General features: G+C 37.1%; 2 protein-coding genes across 2 annotated transcripts; one reads left to right on the plus strand and one right to left on the minus strand.

Moving 5' to 3' along the window:
* Positions 1–288: 288 nt before the first annotated feature.
* LOC132157919 (uncharacterized) lies at positions 289–2048 on the minus strand. The gene is made up of 5 exons (XM_059567176.1): positions 2000–2048; positions 1285–1368; positions 1056–1202; positions 845–958; positions 289–711 (listed from the first exon to the last, which is right to left on the minus strand). The coding sequence occupies exons 1-5, from the start codon at positions 2046–2048 to the stop codon at positions 497–499; spliced, it is 609 nt and encodes a 202-aa protein (XP_059423159.1). The 3' UTR covers positions 289–496.
* Positions 2049–6489: 4441 nt separating this feature from the next.
* On the plus strand, positions 6490–16699 carry smg9 (SMG9 nonsense mediated mRNA decay factor). The gene is made up of 13 exons (XM_059567824.1): positions 6490–6990; positions 12439–12513; positions 12813–13038; positions 13784–13881; positions 13987–14099; positions 14198–14309; positions 14387–14482; positions 14743–14828; positions 15088–15194; positions 15327–15434; positions 15512–15637; positions 15939–16080; positions 16181–16699. The coding sequence occupies exons 1-13, from the start codon at positions 6847–6849 to the stop codon at positions 16257–16259; spliced, it is 1512 nt and encodes a 503-aa protein (XP_059423807.1). The 5' UTR covers positions 6490–6846; the 3' UTR covers positions 16260–16699.
* The last annotated feature ends 88 nt before the right edge of the window (positions 16700–16787 follow it).

A 16787-nucleotide genomic window follows, 5' to 3' on the forward strand; every position in this document is an offset into this window, starting at 1 on the left:
GATACACAAATGAGAAACAAGAACCTTTTAAACAGTTTGGAGTGAAAGAAAAGCATCTTTCTAGGTGTTCCACATCCACTACAGTCCCCTCCACCACCACTAAGAGGTGCCCATCTCCTAAATGAATCCCGGGCTCAACGATTCTAGTGTTTTCCATTTGCTTAAATAGATATAACACAAAGTATAGTCTCATAACTGTACTAAAACATTTTTTTAAAAACAAGAATGTTAAAAGATGTGGAAACGCGTCTCACAGTCTGTGAAAAGAGACAATGAGATGGGTTTTTTATTTTTATTTTGATGTGGATCACCTGAGGCTTATTCAACCAACTTCCAAAAACATGTACATTGGCCCCACACTTAAAACAAATGTAAAAAATGCATAGACCTAGTTCTCATTGCTTAGCTTTAGAATTAAATGATAAAACTGTGGAAAGAGGCCTGATCTTTATACCAGAACACAAATTAGAGAGAAGTGCTTTTTAAAAGCAAAAATCTAAAATAAAAAGACAAATAGAGAGAGAAGTGGTACCAGCATCAGGAAATAAACTCTCAAGCTCTGAGCACCATTACACAGGTTTCCTTCACAACATTTCATGTAAGCACCAAAGCCGTAGGACTGTACAGGTAATCCCAGTGCCAGTGTCCCGTTCCCACAGAACAGCGTGCTTGAACAGCCTTTCGTGGTCACATTCTTTCCATTAACATCAGCTGAGAGACAAAAAAAGAAGAGCTGGTGTTACCTTTAAAGCCCTAAATAAAAACGGCTAATTACTGCCATCTTGTCTATGTACAGATTTCAATAGAAATATGGGTTCTTTAATAATAGTAATAAAAGGTTCACCTGTTGTAATAAAGCACCGAGTCTCATCACCCTCACAAGCCATTGTATTTGTGCAGTCTGCAGTGGCATTGCAGGTGAAACATTTCTTCCCATTTAGAGGCTTTACTGGCAAATCTGTACAGGTTATATGTAGACATGACATAAAATAAAATTCTAAACATATATCTATGAAATGTCAAGAGCTCAAACTGAAATGATATGATCAAAGTACCTGGTGCATTTCCAAAGTTGCAGTTATATGTATCGCAGCACTGGGAGTTGAGGGTCACTTTGCTTTTTTCAGAATTCATGCTTCCAGTAACACATGAAACAGGATCTGTGCAAGTCCTTGCAGCACTGCTTTTCACTAATTTGCCGTCTGCAAAGACCAAAATAAAAAACCTTCAGTTATAAAACCCAAACACGATTTACACATTTTTTATGATCATCTTATTTCTCACCTGAGTATACGGTTGTGGTTATGGAGCCACAACGGGATGGACATGTTATTATTACCCCATTTGATTTGCATGTTCCAGTAGAATCTGGTATACATTGATTACAGTTCAGCGTCAGTGCTGAAAAATAAGGTAAGTAATGCATTGATCAGTAATTTTGGTGTCAGCATGATTTGTTAGTAAAGGAAGCACCAATCTTTAACAGAAAACCAGTTTGTATCTTATATCTGATTTTAACATTTAGAAACAAACAGTATAAACATTTAAAATAAAAACTCTATATAGATAGCTAAAACTAAAACCATGAACATTTTGGTTCCACTTTAAACCTAAAACTATACTGCAATAAAATATTAATATATTATTTTTATCTCAGCTAGTTGCCAAGGCCTTGGTGTAATAAAATAAAACTAAAAGGGAAATAAAAGTTAATGATAATATAATATAATATAATATAATATAATATAATATAATATAATATAATATAATATAATATAATATAATATAATATAATATAATATAATATAATATAATATAATATAATATAATATAATATAATATAATATAATATAATATAAATAGCCATTTAAAATAAAAATGTCAAAAAGACACAACAAAATTTGTAAAACTATGACAAAATTTCATTTGAAAACAGGAAATATAAAAATAAAAACGAATTCAAAATATACTAAGATACTAAAATAAGCCTGTGCTGTACCTTTGGAGAACAAAGCAGTGGTGAGAAGCAGAGTAATGTGCAGCGCCATAGCTGGACTAACTGAAGGATAGCAGTTCCTCAGCAGGAGTTCTTCTTATGCATTTCCACAGGTCTGTTTTGCATTGTAGAAAGGAACATTAAGGACTGCCTGACTTTACCCAGCAACTACATTTGTTAAGCAGAATCGTCAAAAGGCAATGTCCTCTGTCTGAACTTGAGCTCAAGGAGGAAGAGTAAAACGTCTGTGTAGTACATACATACAGTACTTACAAACCTACATACTGATATTCTTTCACTGTATAGACAAAAACAATCATACTTTCTTTAAATATTTAATTGTGTTTCACAGAAACACCACTTTTTTAATTTTAAGAAAACCCCACTGTGCTTGTATCAGAAAAAAAGTTGTATGCATTTCATAAATACATTAAATGTGGCACAGTTTATCACAAATGGTTAGTAGTCCTATCCTACCTACACATTTTCATAACAATGCAAATGTCATATTTACATTGCATGTTTAGTTTTTACCTATTTTTGCATTTTTCTGTGATGCTGACCTTTTAAAAAACAAATTTGTCTTAGAATGATACTTGAGTGACTAATGCAGAGACTATCAATGTATCATATGACTACCTAAAGCTATCTATCTTCACAATAGGTTTTATTTTAGATTTACTTTTAAAAAAGATGGCAATTGAATCTTGAAAATGAAAGTTTTAATCAATAATGTGTCAAAAAGTTTTCATTATTAAAATATAGATTTTAATATAGATTTTAAATATAGATTTTAATCATGGCACTCATGGCACTGACAGAGACTTGGATCAAACCTGAAGACACTGCCACCCCTGCAGCCCTCTCCACTAATTTCACTTGTTCCCACACTCCTCGTACCACTGGGAGGGGTGGAGGGACAGGTCTCCTTATATCAAAAGAATGGAAATTTGATCTTCAGCCATCACCTACAGGTACTGGTTCATTTGAATCACATGCCATTACTGTAACCCACCCTGTTAAAATCCACTTTGTGGTCATTTATCGTCCCCCAGGTCAATTGGGAAACTTCTTGGAGGAGTTGGATGTGCTGCTATCAAACTTTCCTGAAGATGGTACTCCTCTGGCACTGCTTGGTGACTTCAACATCCACCTAGATAAACCCCAGGCTGCTGACTTCAAAACTCTGCTCACCTCATTTGATCTCAAGCTAGTGTCTACTACAGCGACTCACAAATCAGGCAACCAACTGGACCTAATCTACACGCGCTGTTGCTCCATGGACAACTCTTCAGTTGCTCCACTGCACACCTCAGACCACTTCCTCATTACTGCTAACCTAGCACTTACTCCTGAAGTGCCTCACACTCCAACGCAGGTCACCTTTCGACGGAACCTACGCTCACTCTCTCCATCTCGCTTATCTTCTGTGGTTTCATCCTCGCTTCCTGCACTCTCTCAGTTCTCTGCTCTGGACACGAACAGCGCTACGGACACTCTTTGCTCCACTTTAACATCTTGCTTGGACAACTTTTGCCCACTGTTATCTAGACCAGCACGCACTGCCCCATCTGCCCCCTGGCTGTCTGAGGTTCTCCGTGAACATCGTTCTAAACTCAGGGCTGCAGAGAGGAAATGGCATAAATCAAGAAACTCTACTGACCTCAGTGTGTATCAGTCTCTCCTCTCTTCCTTCTCTGCAAATGTCTTCACGGCTAAAACATCCTACTACCACAACAAAATTAACAGCTGTTGTGACACTCGGACACTCTTCAAGACTTTCTCTTCTCTTCTTAATCCGCCGCCACCACCTCCTCCATCGACTCTTACAGCGGACGACTTTGCAGTTTTCTTCACAAATAAGACGAGATCCATCAGCGGCCAATTCTCCACACCGCAGACTGAGGACAACTTCACAATGACCGATGCACACTCTTTCTCCTCCTTCTCCCCACTCTCAGAGATGGATGTCTCCGAACTTCTCCTGTCCAATCATCCTACTACTTGTCCACTTGATCCGATCCCCACTCACCTCCTTCAAGCGATCTCTTCTTCAGTCATACCTTCGCTTACTCACGTTATCAACTCCTCTCTTCACTCTGGAACATTTCCCTCAGCATTCAAGCAGGCTCGGGTAAGCCCACTGCTCAAGAAACCATCTCTAAATCCAGCGCTTCTTGAAAACTACAGACCGGTATCCCTTCTTCCATTCATTGCAAAGACACTTGATCGAGCGGTGTTCAACCAGTTTTCTATGTTCCTTGTACAGAACAACCTCCTGGACAGCAACCAATCTGGCTTCAAAAGTGGCCACTCAACTGAGACTGCTCTGCTCTCGGTTACTGAAGCCCTGCGACTAGCAAGAGCAGCTTCAAAATCCTCGGTACTCATCTTACTGGACCTTTCTGCTGCTTTTGACACCATTAATCACCAGATTCTCCTGTCCACGCTCAGAAAGATGGGCATCTCTGGAACAGCACTCCTGTGGGTTAAGTCCTACCTCTCTGACAGATCCTTCAGTGTGTCTTGGAGGGGTGATGTTTCAAAGTCACACCACCTTGCTACTGGGGTTCCTCAAGGCTCAGTACTTAGACCACTTCTCTTCTCAATCTACATGACATCATTAGGATCTGTCATTCAGAAGCATGGCTTTTCTTATCACTGCTACGCTGATGACACCCAACTCTACCTCTCATTCCAACCAGATGACCCGACGGTAGCTGCTCGCATTTCAGCCTGTCTGAGTGACATCTCTAGCTGGATGAATGACCATCACCTTCAGCTTAACCTTACGAAGACAGAACTCCTGGTGATTCCAGTTAACCCATTGCTTCATCACAACTTCTCTATACAGCTGGGCTCATCAACCATTACTCCTTCGAGGACAGCTAGAAACCTAGGAGTTGTGATGGATCATCAGTTAAGCTTCACAGACCACATTGCTACAACTACCCGGTCCTGCAGGTTTGCCTTATACAACATTAGGAAGATTAGACCCTTCCTGTCAGAGCAAGCAACCCAACTTCTTGTCCAAGCTCTTGTTCTCTCCAGACTGGACTATTGTAATGCTCTCCTGGCGGGCCTTCCTGCATGTACTGTCAAGCCTCTGCAATTGATCCAGAATGCAGCAGCGAGGGTTGTCTTCAATGAGCCAAAAAAAGCTCACGTTACTCCGCTCCTCATCAGGTTACACTGGCTACCAGTAGCTGCTCGCATCAAATTCAAGGTACTGATGATAGCCTACAAGACGACCACTGGCACGTCACCAACTTACCTAAACTCATTGGTTAAATCTTATGTGCCCTCCAGAAGTTTGCGCTCTGCAAGTGATCGACGCCTTGTGGTACCATCCCAAAGAAGTTCAAAATCACTCTCAAGGACCTTTTCCTGGACTGTGCCCAGCTGGTGGAATGACCTCCCTATCTCAATTCGTACAGCTGAGTCTTTACTCATTTTCAAGAAACAGCTAAAGACTCATCTTTTTCGCCTGCACTTAACCAACTAACACTAGCACTTTTCCTTTTCTTGTCTTTTTATAAAAAAAAAAAAAAAAAACCTACCTATGCGTTCTATACTAGACTAACTGAGACTTGTCATGGCACTTGTACACTGTGGTTGTTCTCTTGTTGACCTGGCTGCTTCTATTGTTCTCATTTGTAAGTCGCTTTGGATAAAAGCGTCTGCTAAATGATTAAATGTAAATGTAATAATGATTTCCAGATAAATTTAATTAATTCCTTTTTTTGTCTGATTGTTACATTTATTTATTTACATATTTATGTATTTATTTATATGTGACTCTGGACCACAAAACCAGTCATAAGAAGCATGGTATATTTGTAGCAATAGCCAAAAATACATTGTGTGGGTCAAAATTATCGATTTTTCTTTTATGGCAAAAAAATTAAGATCATGTTCCATGAAGATATTTTGTCAAATTCATACTGTAAGTATATCAAAACTTAAGTTTTTAAGATCTTAGCAATGCATATTACTAATCAAAACTTTTGATTAGTAATATGCATTGCTAAGATCTTAATTTGGACAACTTTGAAGGTGCACCCAACAAACCATTCATCAATGGAAAGCTTATTTATTCAGATTTCAGATGATGATATATATCTCAATTTATAAAACAATTGACCCTTATGAATGGTAAAAGTTAATATGATAAAATTACTGGCCAAAAGAGGCTACTTACAAAATTATTAAAATGTTTATTAAATTTAAAAAAAAATTTTTTTTTTTTTTTACAAAATAATTATACACAAGCTACCGATGAAACCAACTGAAGCAGATACAAGATATCTATGAACGACATAATGTTGGTGCTCACTGAACAAATACAATACATATAATACAATAATACAATTATATTGTTAGAAAATTATTTTATAGTTATTTAATACAGATATATTTTTATAAAGCTTAACTACCAAGCGATTTTAAGAACCAAATGATCGGAACCAAAAAGCGAAATTGCGTTTCCTCATCGGCCTCTTTTGGGGTTTGTACCGTTTCTTTCACACAACAGTCTGGTGTCTGTTTAAATACTACCACATTACAAAAAGAAGATAAATGAACTATTTTGCTACATAGTTACAGCATGTAAGTCGACATTGCTATTTAAACTAAAACTCATTCATTCATTAGTAATTTGGCTGTCGACAGGCCAATACAGTCAGCTAATAGTCATTAATATGTTTTGATAAGTAATGTTACGGCTTTAATAAACATTAGAATGGTAGGTCATCGCTGTGAACGTTAAGAAACCTCCCTAAAAGTGTTGCAAGAATAGCCATAAGAGTAAGAAGTCCAGCCCCCAGTAGAGGTATCCAGCATCGGTCATCATGTCGGAGTCGGGTCACAGTCAGCCCGGGATCTACGGACAGGGAAGGAGGCGGCGGCGACGGAGAGACCGAGACCCAGGACCAGCGGCTCAAAACCTCTCCGGACCCAGTCGAGATCGAGAGTATGTTCCCCGTGAGCGCAGGGTGAGATTCTGTGTCAAAACATGAGCTGCCTAACTTCAAGTGTAATTATAATAAGACGTGGTTCCTGAATGATGACTTAAACATTGGATGTTTTAGTGCAGAGATTTTCTAGATGCCAGATATAACACTCCTGCGAAGAACCCCATCCGACAGGGCCGACAGTGTGTGTATATACATATATATATATATACACACACACACACACGCACACACACACACACACATTACAGCAGAACTGTTTCCAACACTCATAATAAATCATCATATTAGAATGATTTCTAAAGGATCATGTGATAGACCGGATGTCACATGTGACACCAAGGGCGTAACTTTGGGTCTACCATTGGGGGGGTTAAACTCGCGGCATATTTATTTATTTATTAATTTATTGTATTATTTTCTTGTGTAAAAGGTAACATGCTAATTTGCATAATTTAATTATGCAATCCCCCCCAAAACGGGTGACTGTATTGGAGCAAACAGCAGTTACAATTCAGTGACATTGGTTCTACACAGTCCCTGGCACCCTCTGGCTTTACCTCATAGGACACTGGCAAACGAACATCTAGCCAGCCAACTCCAGTCAACAAAACAAATCATCAGCTAACTCAGTGTTTCTCAAACTTTTCTGCCATTCCCCACTTCAGAGGTAGGAAAGGGTTTCGAGCCCCACCTGTCCCCAATCACCCCAACAAAATGTTAATAAACTAGGCTTTAAGTTTAACTGTTAAAATGTATTTTATTAACATCACATTTTAAAAACTTAACATCAAATAACAGCATTAAAAATTTTCAAATAAAGAAAATGAAAGTGCAATTATATTATCACTTTGCATGAAATAATAATAATAATAATATATAATAATAATAATAATAATAATTGTGTTTGCATTTAGCCTCTGATAACATCAATACAAGTGTGGACTAACATTAACCTAGTTGTGCTTTGATTCATTTTGACACTTTGCAAAATCCATGCAAAAAGAACAACAAAAAAACAAACAAACAAACAAAAATAAAAATAATCTCAAATTGAACCAGAGGTGGAAAATTCCTAATAATGTACGTATTTTTTTAGGTATTTTAATAAGATAGATACCTAAAATACGTTGCGCATTCTCTTGGTCGGCGTTACGTCACAAATCATGTGACCTGCATAGCAACAAGCCGCCACCGTGTTTGAAGGGTAAAACAAACCAAAGGCAATCAAGGCAAAGCCCGAGGAAAATCAAAAAGGTATCTATTCACAGAAGTTTTGTTGTGGATTATGTCAGATATGGATACTAACGGACTACTTTGTATTAATAATGAATGATATCTGTTTATGCGAATGTATGTCTGTGGTGAGAAGTGAAGTGAATGTAATAATAAAACACTCATGTAAAGCTCTTTGTGACTAACGTTAGCTAACGTTACATGTATGTGAAAGGCGCTAGCAGCTATACAAATACAGATCTTCTTTCTTCTATTACAGAATGTCTTAACAATATATAGAAAGTCTACTTGCGCCTGCATTGACCAGGTACCACAGAAAGCTGTCGCTTGTAGGTTTAACGTTACAATCTTGTCCCTATCGACATCCAGCTGAGTCCTGGGAGAACAACCCAAAGGCATGGCCCAGGCTCGAGTATCCAGACATATTGCAGTCATGTTTAAATACCCATCAAGCGTCGATTACATTAACTGTTCATTTAGAAAAAAAAAATGTTTATTCAAAAGCACTGTGTTACACAATGGCTGTAATGAGCTCAGTCTGTCAGTGGCACAGCTTGTACAGTGTCAGTGAGGGACACGGTTTTTTCAAAAAAGCAAAAATAGACTAACTGCAGAAACGTATCTTATTCCCCACACAACTAGTGCATTTCATTGTTGCTTATCAGTGTAGAGCTGCCGACCATTATGCATAGCAATGTCATAACATAGCAACAGAAAATTGAGTGGCCATCTCTGCAGTGGTATTATTTTGTTATTCTTTGATTTGCCGAATCATTGCTAATTTTTTAGGCATGATTCTCGGCAGTTTCTCGACATATCTGCGCTCATTTGTCTTCCGCCTGTGTTGCTTAATGGCGAGCACTTGTTTGTTTTACCCTTCGCCGCGGTTGCTATGCGCGCGCAGTGCATTATGGGAGTAAAAGTCCCGGATGTCCGACCTCGAGAATACAGCTCAAGTAATGCGATCGTTATAAAGGTGTTTGAACAACAAAACACATCCACTTGCACATATTTGACAATCGGAATATCAGATATATCCTGCTATAGCTAACACATTTGTGAAATTTTGAATAAAAAAGGAAATAAAAGCAGATCATCAGTCATTCAGCACTATTGTGGCTACGGTGTGACAAGCAATGAATGGCGCGTCTCCATGGGAACCATAAAGCGATACTACGATCAATAACGGTAGCCTTGAAATACTTTTAAACTTACGTGTGAAGAGGTTAAGTAACGTCAAGGCTTACATTTAAATGTGTCTTTGTTTTGAGTGTATGGTCAATAAATAACAGAATTAAAAAGATGGGCACAAAACCTGTTTGTCATGTTTCTATTCCCCACACTTTGAGAAACGCTGAGCTAACTTAACAGCTAACTTAAGGGTACCTTCGTTTGGTCAGGATTTTTTTAAGGGTACCTCCGTTTTTTTCTTTTTTCTTTTTTTTTGGCTGGTGTCGACAAACAATGAAAAATCGTTGTCTGGCTGCCTTTCAGTGTCCTTTTCATCTTTCCGTCAGCTTTCTCCAACCATTCATCCCATCGACTGCGCAAAATAGTGAACAAACTTGGTACAGAAAGCGGGTTGGGTAATACCAGAGACTTTGGTAATACCAAATCGGTGCGGGGGGTACATTACAGATTATTTAAAATATGATACTATCTTTCTTGCTGGCAAATGAAATTAATAAAGAAAATGAACAAAAGTATTCATTCTGAATATTTCATATCTATTTTAATCTGAATGATGTGATGATATTGGGGGGGTTATATTAGCTGGATCTGATTTTTGGGGGGGTCATGACCCCCGTAACCCCCGTGCAAATTACGCGCATGTGTGACACTGAAGAATGGAGTAATGATGCTGAAAATTCAGCTTTGCATCACAGAAATAAATGATCATTTAAAGTATAATAACTTGAAAACAAATTATTTTAAATTGTAATAATATATCACAATATTACATTTTTTCTGTATTTTTGATCAAATAAATGCAAGCTTGATGAGCAGAAGAAACTTCTTTCAAAAACATTAAAAATAGTAATGTTTCCAAACTTTTGGCCTGTACTGTATCCCCCCAAAACTGCACAACTGTAGAGTAAAACATTAATAAAAAAGTGATAATAAAAAATGCGTCTTAAAATTGACATGATTGTACAAAATCACAGTCTGGGGACTCAGAACAACTGCTAACATTTAAGTTTAAGGTAAAAATAACTGCCATGAAATTATAGTATCTTACTCCTATGCAATAAATTATTCTTTCACTACATCTCTTTATCTCTGTCTTTATCCTCTTCTCTTCTTTTTGGCACTGTATCTATCGCAGACTATGCTCATTTATAATGTGTCATGTAAATTCGGCCTTCCGTCACAATCAGGAAACTTTCACCGTGTCTAGAACTGGCGCGAGCTGCCAGGCCCGTTTCTACGAGCTGTGTGTTAACAAAAGCAGTGCTGTCTACATTGGATGCGGCGTCGGGCACGCTACACAACAAATTACCAACAACTGATCGTGCGCGCGCTCTGTTTCTGACGCACTTCAAGCACTCGATGGTCGGGGGAAGATTGAAGAGCCGGACTTTTTTTTTGTTTTTTTTTTTTTTACTTTTTTTTTTATTTGGTAGTATTTCTAATTAATGGTTTTTAAATAGTAACCTATTATAAAAAAAAATATGTAAAAAAAAAAAATTCACTCGTTCACTCATTCTGGCGCCCCTATGGATGAGTGGCGCCCTTAGCATTTGCCTATACCGCCTATGCCGCAGGCCGGCCCTGCCATCCGAAAATTTAAAAGCTAGGGTGGATTAGGGTAATGTAGGACACTTTTAGACATTTTGACTTGTGCATCATATTTTCATATGAAGCCAAAATGATACATCAAAATGTTATATCATTATGAAATCCCAAAGATGTTCCCTATCTAAATTAGATGAAATATTTCAGAAATTTTAATTAAATGGGAAATGGCACATATATTAGTGCTCCTTGTGCCAAATTGTTTAAGAGTTTGTGGATTTTCAAAATAATTTACAAAATAAACTTCACATTAACTCTCCTGGTTAAATGTGCATACACATGTTTGCTTAATTTAGTTAATTTTGGAACATGGAATGCTTTTAAAACTGTTATTAAACTTCTATAAATTATTATATTATTATTATTATTAAAGCTTGTGTTAATCAAATTGTAATGGTTAAACACTTCATAACAGAAATAAGCAGTCCTGGACAGTCATGGACTCATCATGGTCCAGGATGCTATTGTCCTCTAGTCACTTAATTGTGAATCTGGATCTTAAACCAAATAATATTGCTGCATTATAAGCCCCAAAATTACAAAGTTACATGTATGGCATTTAACCTTCTTAATGCACATTTTATCAGTTGAGTAACATGGTATATTTGACTGTCTCACATTAGTCAAAACATGCTTTCCCACTTTTGAAACATCCTTTTCTAAAGTGGGACAACAAAGATTTCTTTAAATGGAAAATATTCTTTAAACATTTTAATAATATTATTGCAAAATTTGATGTATACATTCATCACAAATAAAATTTGATAACAATTTAGAACATTGTTTTATTTATAACAGATTTATATCCTTAACATTAATTTAGTTTAAAACCTATGTCAGTGACATTTCAGTGAACTTTACTAGAGGTACTTCCTGTTTGTTGATTTTTTTGGCCACATTTCTGACATAATTTCCAGAAAGTCAAGTGATTTCATTAGCCCTGAGGAGGACCAGAGAATTCAACACCAATCATGTGCAGTTTAATGTTGTAAAAGAAGAGATAAACACACTGAAGCTTAGGTGTCCCACATTAGTCAGTCTCCAAGTCTCAAATTTATATATTGAAAACATTAGTACTATAAATATGTCTGAAGTATAAAATTGAGTTTCTGTTATATAGAATTACTAACAGATTTGCTTCTGTGACATTTTTTCTTTACTCAAGTTTTTCTACTACACTGTTAGATATTTTTTTACTTATTTAATCTGTTTTTATTTATTTTAATTAATTTTGAATTAATAATTTAAGTTTGTAGTATTTATTCATTTATTTATATGTTATTTATTTAAATATTACATTTATTTCAGTTTTTCATACATTTTCCAGTGACCCCCTAGTCCTGCACCCCTGTGGGAGTCACTGAACCCCAGTTTGAAAACCCATGCTTTACTGACTGAATCGTTGAGTTGTGTGATATTATTGTCTTGTGTTTTCAGGATGGCAGTGAGGAACCCACAGGACCTCTTCTACAGAAGACTCCCATTATACTTGCTAAGCCTCCTGGAGAGCGAGTATGTGTAAAATTGATGTTTATTCTACACAAGCAAACAATTAATGTGAATGTTATATTCTTTCTTTGTATTGTGTTGTATATATGTGTTCCTGTAGCTCAATTGGTAAGGCACTGGGGGGTTCGTATCCCCGGGAACACATGATAGGTAAAAATTGATAGCCTGAATGCACTGTAAGTCGCTTTGGATAAAAGTGTCTGCTAAATGCATAAATTTAATTTTTACATTTAATTTAATGTACATTTTAAATTTAATATAGTATTCTATTCATACATAATATTGTCTTTATTTGGTTTTAGTCCAAAACAAGTGTGCCAGCAAGTGGAGCCCCATTGGAAAAGCCGATCATGCTGATTAAAACCAGAGATGAAGGGGGGAAGCCTGGGAACCCTCCTGATGTGGCTCCTTCAGTCTCAGGTGCAGGAACTGCCAAACTGGAGAGGGAAGGCCAGCGGCCGACCCAACCTGTGTATCAAATCCAGAACAGAGGCATGGGCTCAGCTGCATCCGGTGGAGCTGTGGATCGTCAGTTATTTTCTCACGTCTTGCTCTTTAACATATCTTTTATTTACACACTTAAGCTTTATGGGAATATTTCATCCAAAAATGTAAATTTGTTAAAGAATTTAGTCACCATTAGGCCAACCAAGATGTAGACGGAGAAGATTGGAACAGATTTGTTGAAATTTAGCATTACATTGCTTGCTTACCAATGGATCCTCTACAGTGAATGGGTGCCGTCAGAATGAGAGTTCAGACAGCTAATAAAAAGATCACAGTAATCCACAAGAAAATGTAACAACTCCAGTCCATGTCATGTGAAAAGAACGGCTGCATGTGTTTAATAAACAAATCCATCATTATGACATTTTAACTTAAAACCATAATCCAAAACAGTAAACGAATATGTCAGTGGATCTGGATGTAAGAAGTCAACAGGGGATTTTCTCTAAAATGGAAAAAATGTTTTTTTTTCTTACAAACATGCAGCTTTTCACTTTACGTGAAGTCCTTAATTAATGGATTGGAGTAAATTATTGTGATGTTTTTATCAGCTGTTTGAACTCTCATTCTGTCTGAGCCCATTTACTGCAGAAGATCAATTGATGAGCAAGTGAAATGATGATAAAGATCGCCTAAGGGTGATTATATTTTCCGCAAATTTTCAAATTTTTGTGTGAATAGTTCATTTAAACTGCTATTATTGGTGTTTTGTGTCATGATTTTTTTTCTGTGATTAATCATCATACTTTACCATGTGATTTTTCAGCTGTGATTGGCCAGACTAAGCTCCTCCCCCCTGAGAAGATGAAGCACAGCATTAAGCTAGTGGATGACCAAATGAATTGGTGTGACAGCGCTATGGAGGTGAGGGCATAGTTTTTCTTTTAATAAAGTTATGTTTTGTATCTATTGCTCTAAATATGTGCATAACAGTCAGGTGAATGTATGCTGTATGCATGTATGTACCAGTACCTGCGAGACCAGACGGATATGTTAGTAGTTGGGGTTATTGGGCTACAAGGCACAGGCAAGTCCACAATCATGTCTCTTCTCTCTGCAAACAGCCCTGAGGAGGACCAGAGGTTAGTCAATCAACAGCATCCTGATTTGTTACCACCAGCTGATTTGCCTTTCCACCTCATTGTTATTGCATTTCACCCAATGATTCTCGGTTAAACAGGGCATATGTGTTCAGAGCTCAGACGCAGGAAATCAAGGAGAGAGCTGGGAACCAGAGCAGTGGAATCGATTTCTACATCACTCAGGAGAGGGTCATCTTTCTGGACACGCAGGTCAGACTGTAGGGTCACACAGAACAGTGCTGTTTTCTGTGTGCATGTAGTTCTCTAATAGTCATTTTCATCTCCAGCCAATTCTAAGCCCCTCTATTTTGGATCATCTCATTAACAATGACCGCAAGCTTCCTCCAGAATACAATCTTCCACATACATATGTGGAGATGCAGGTGAGTATAAGGCAATGATGCACACTCTGTGCCATGTACTATTTTGCAAATACTTTTGTATTTAAATATAAGATCATATGATGTATTACTACATGCTATGTATTTATATTAATAACTGTCACATGGACTTTTACAAATCGTATTCTATAGTTTATTTGTCATGTACTCTTTTAGAATGTTCTGATAATTCTACTTGAAAAACAAAATTCTGTAGATTTAATTTAACTGAAATTCTCCTTTTTTCCAAATGTTTGGTTTAGTCTCTGCAGATCACTGCCTTCCTCTTTACCATATGCCATGTTGTGATTGTGATTCAGGACTGGTTCACTGATATCAACTTATATAGGTAATGACGGCATTGTACGTTTCAATAATAATGACATTGAAATAAATCACCATAAGATTTGAGCATTTTAATTACCCTTCTTTTTACGTTTTTCATTAATATATATATTAATGAACCAAAATGTGTATTTATACTATATACTTCAACTGTCATAGTTAATAAATAGACAATAAACAATCTCAGGCATTACAGATAGTAATGGTCAAAGGAAACTGGATGTTCTGTGTGGCATAAAACTAACAGCTGAGTCTGTAAGCAGGTTTCTGCAGACTGCTGAGATGCTGAAACCCTCGACTCCATCTGCCAGTCATGACAGCACCAGCTCCTCAGGGGCAGATGATGGCTCGGAGTATTATCCTCACATAGGTCAGAAAACTATTAATGATCTTTATTTCTGAATCATTTACTGAGCTATAAGTGGGTTGTACTTTCATGTTCATGATGAATGAATTTGCAGGCAAAGGCTTTAATGTATGTCTTTTCTTTCTGTTTTCATAGTTTTCTTGCAGAACAAAGCAAGGAGGGAGGAATTCTGCCCACGGAATCTGAAGAAGATGCATCTGGCAGTTGACAAGCTTATGGCACATTCCCACCTAAAATATAAAGGTCAGTCCTCTTGGCATGACAGTAAACATGTTCATAACACCACATGATTCGGTGTTTAAAATTTTTTCCTATTGTAGGCACCTTATCCATGCTGGATTGTAACATATTCCCAGGACTGAATCGAGATTACTTGGAGACAGAAGTCAATCTTTTCCTCTTACCTATGATGGAGAATGATGGGGAAGATGCTTTGACAAGAGCAGGTCAGAAAATAGGCCTAGTTGTTGTTAAGATACATTTGAGAACTGTGGGATTATTTGAAGGAGCTAGTTCAAAAAGTGAGCTTTAACCAAATGTTAGAAAAGCTTGTTCAGTACTGCTGTTGAATATGTTTTTAATCTTTATGAATTGTATGTTTTGTTTTATTGTTATAGCTCATATTTTCAGAGTGCTCATGCCAGATGGCTCTTTTAAAATGATGGAAATTATGATGGACTTTACTGCTAACTGTTTCCATTTAGAATGAACTTAATTTGCACTGGGTCTGTGTGTTTTGTGCACCAGGTTCAGGTCCACCTCTCTTCTCTCTGCTGCCTGGTTACAGAGGTCATCCCAGCTTTTCTTCACTGGTTTCTAAATTCCGCAGTCAGATCTTGGCTATGTCCCGCAGTCAGCTCTCACACACAATCCTCACTGAGAAAAACTGGTAAGGCACACCCTGACACTTTGTGTACCTATTTACATCAGTTTGAAAGATGTATCTATGTACATTTTAAGGTAATGGATGACTGCATTTGATTTTACAGGTTTCATTATGCGGCTAGAATTTGGGATGGTGTTAAGAAATCATCTGCGCTGTCTGAATATAGCCGACTACTGTCATAGTCATGATGGTCTCACAATACCTGTGAGTTCTTTGTTACAGAGGACTGGCCCCTGCTCAGATGATTTCAGATCCCAAAGAGAAGATTGAGGTTTAAGTTCCCATCTTCTTCTGTGAGCTCTGGATCACAGCAGCGGAGTGCTTTGTGGTTTGAGAGTTGTGCATGAGTTGGTTGTTCTATGAAAATTAGCAGGTGCCTTCCAGGGTCCATCCAGTCATGTGTTAAACTCATTGTTATTACAGAAGATAATATGCTAAGATTCAGTGATTTAAACATTGTCTTTATACAGTAAAATGTGCAGAAGCATTTGATTTCCATATTATATTTTGCTTATGTAAATAAAACAGCACATATTGCTTTTCAGATGTGTTTGAACAAAAACTTGTAACTTAGATGCAATTACAGCATGATTTTTATATGTTTTTGTTGAAATTAAAAATAATAAAATCAGTTTTATCAATATTGCATTATTTAATTTTGGTTCATACTATTTCTTTTTTAAATTGCAAAATCATGATCAATTATTGTT

Source organism: Carassius carassius, chromosome 15, assembly GCF_963082965.1.
Source record: "Carassius carassius chromosome 15, fCarCar2.1, whole genome shotgun sequence".
NCBI classification, from domain to species: domain Eukaryota; kingdom Metazoa; phylum Chordata; class Actinopteri; order Cypriniformes; family Cyprinidae; genus Carassius; species Carassius carassius.

What these genes read in the sequence shown, in the direction of transcription:
- LOC132157919 (XM_059567176.1), bottom strand. Translation starts at nt 2,048, where the DNA reads ATGGCGCTGCACATTACTCTGCTTCTCACCACTGCTTTGTTCTCCAAA. An exon ending in CACTGCTTTGTTCTCCAAAG is followed by an intron (nt 1,369 to 1,999) that starts GTACAGCACAGG and finishes AATGTATACCAG; the next exon opens with ATTCTACTGGAACATGCAAA. An exon ending in AACCACAACCGTATACTCAG is followed by an intron (nt 1,203 to 1,284) that starts GTGAGAAATAAG and finishes TGGTCTTTGCAG; the next exon opens with ACGGCAAATTAGTGAAAAGC.
- smg9 (XM_059567824.1), top strand. Translation starts at nt 6,847, where the DNA reads ATGTCGGAGTCGGGTCACAGTCAGCCCGGGATCTACGGACAGGGAAGG. An exon ending in AGCCCTGAGGAGGACCAGAG is followed by an intron (nt 14,100 to 14,197) that starts GTTAGTCAATCA and finishes TCGGTTAAACAG; the next exon opens with GGCATATGTGTTCAGAGCTC. An exon ending in GGAGTATTATCCTCACATAG is followed by an intron (nt 15,195 to 15,326) that starts GTCAGAAAACTA and finishes CTGTTTTCATAG; the next exon opens with TTTTCTTGCAGAACAAAGCA.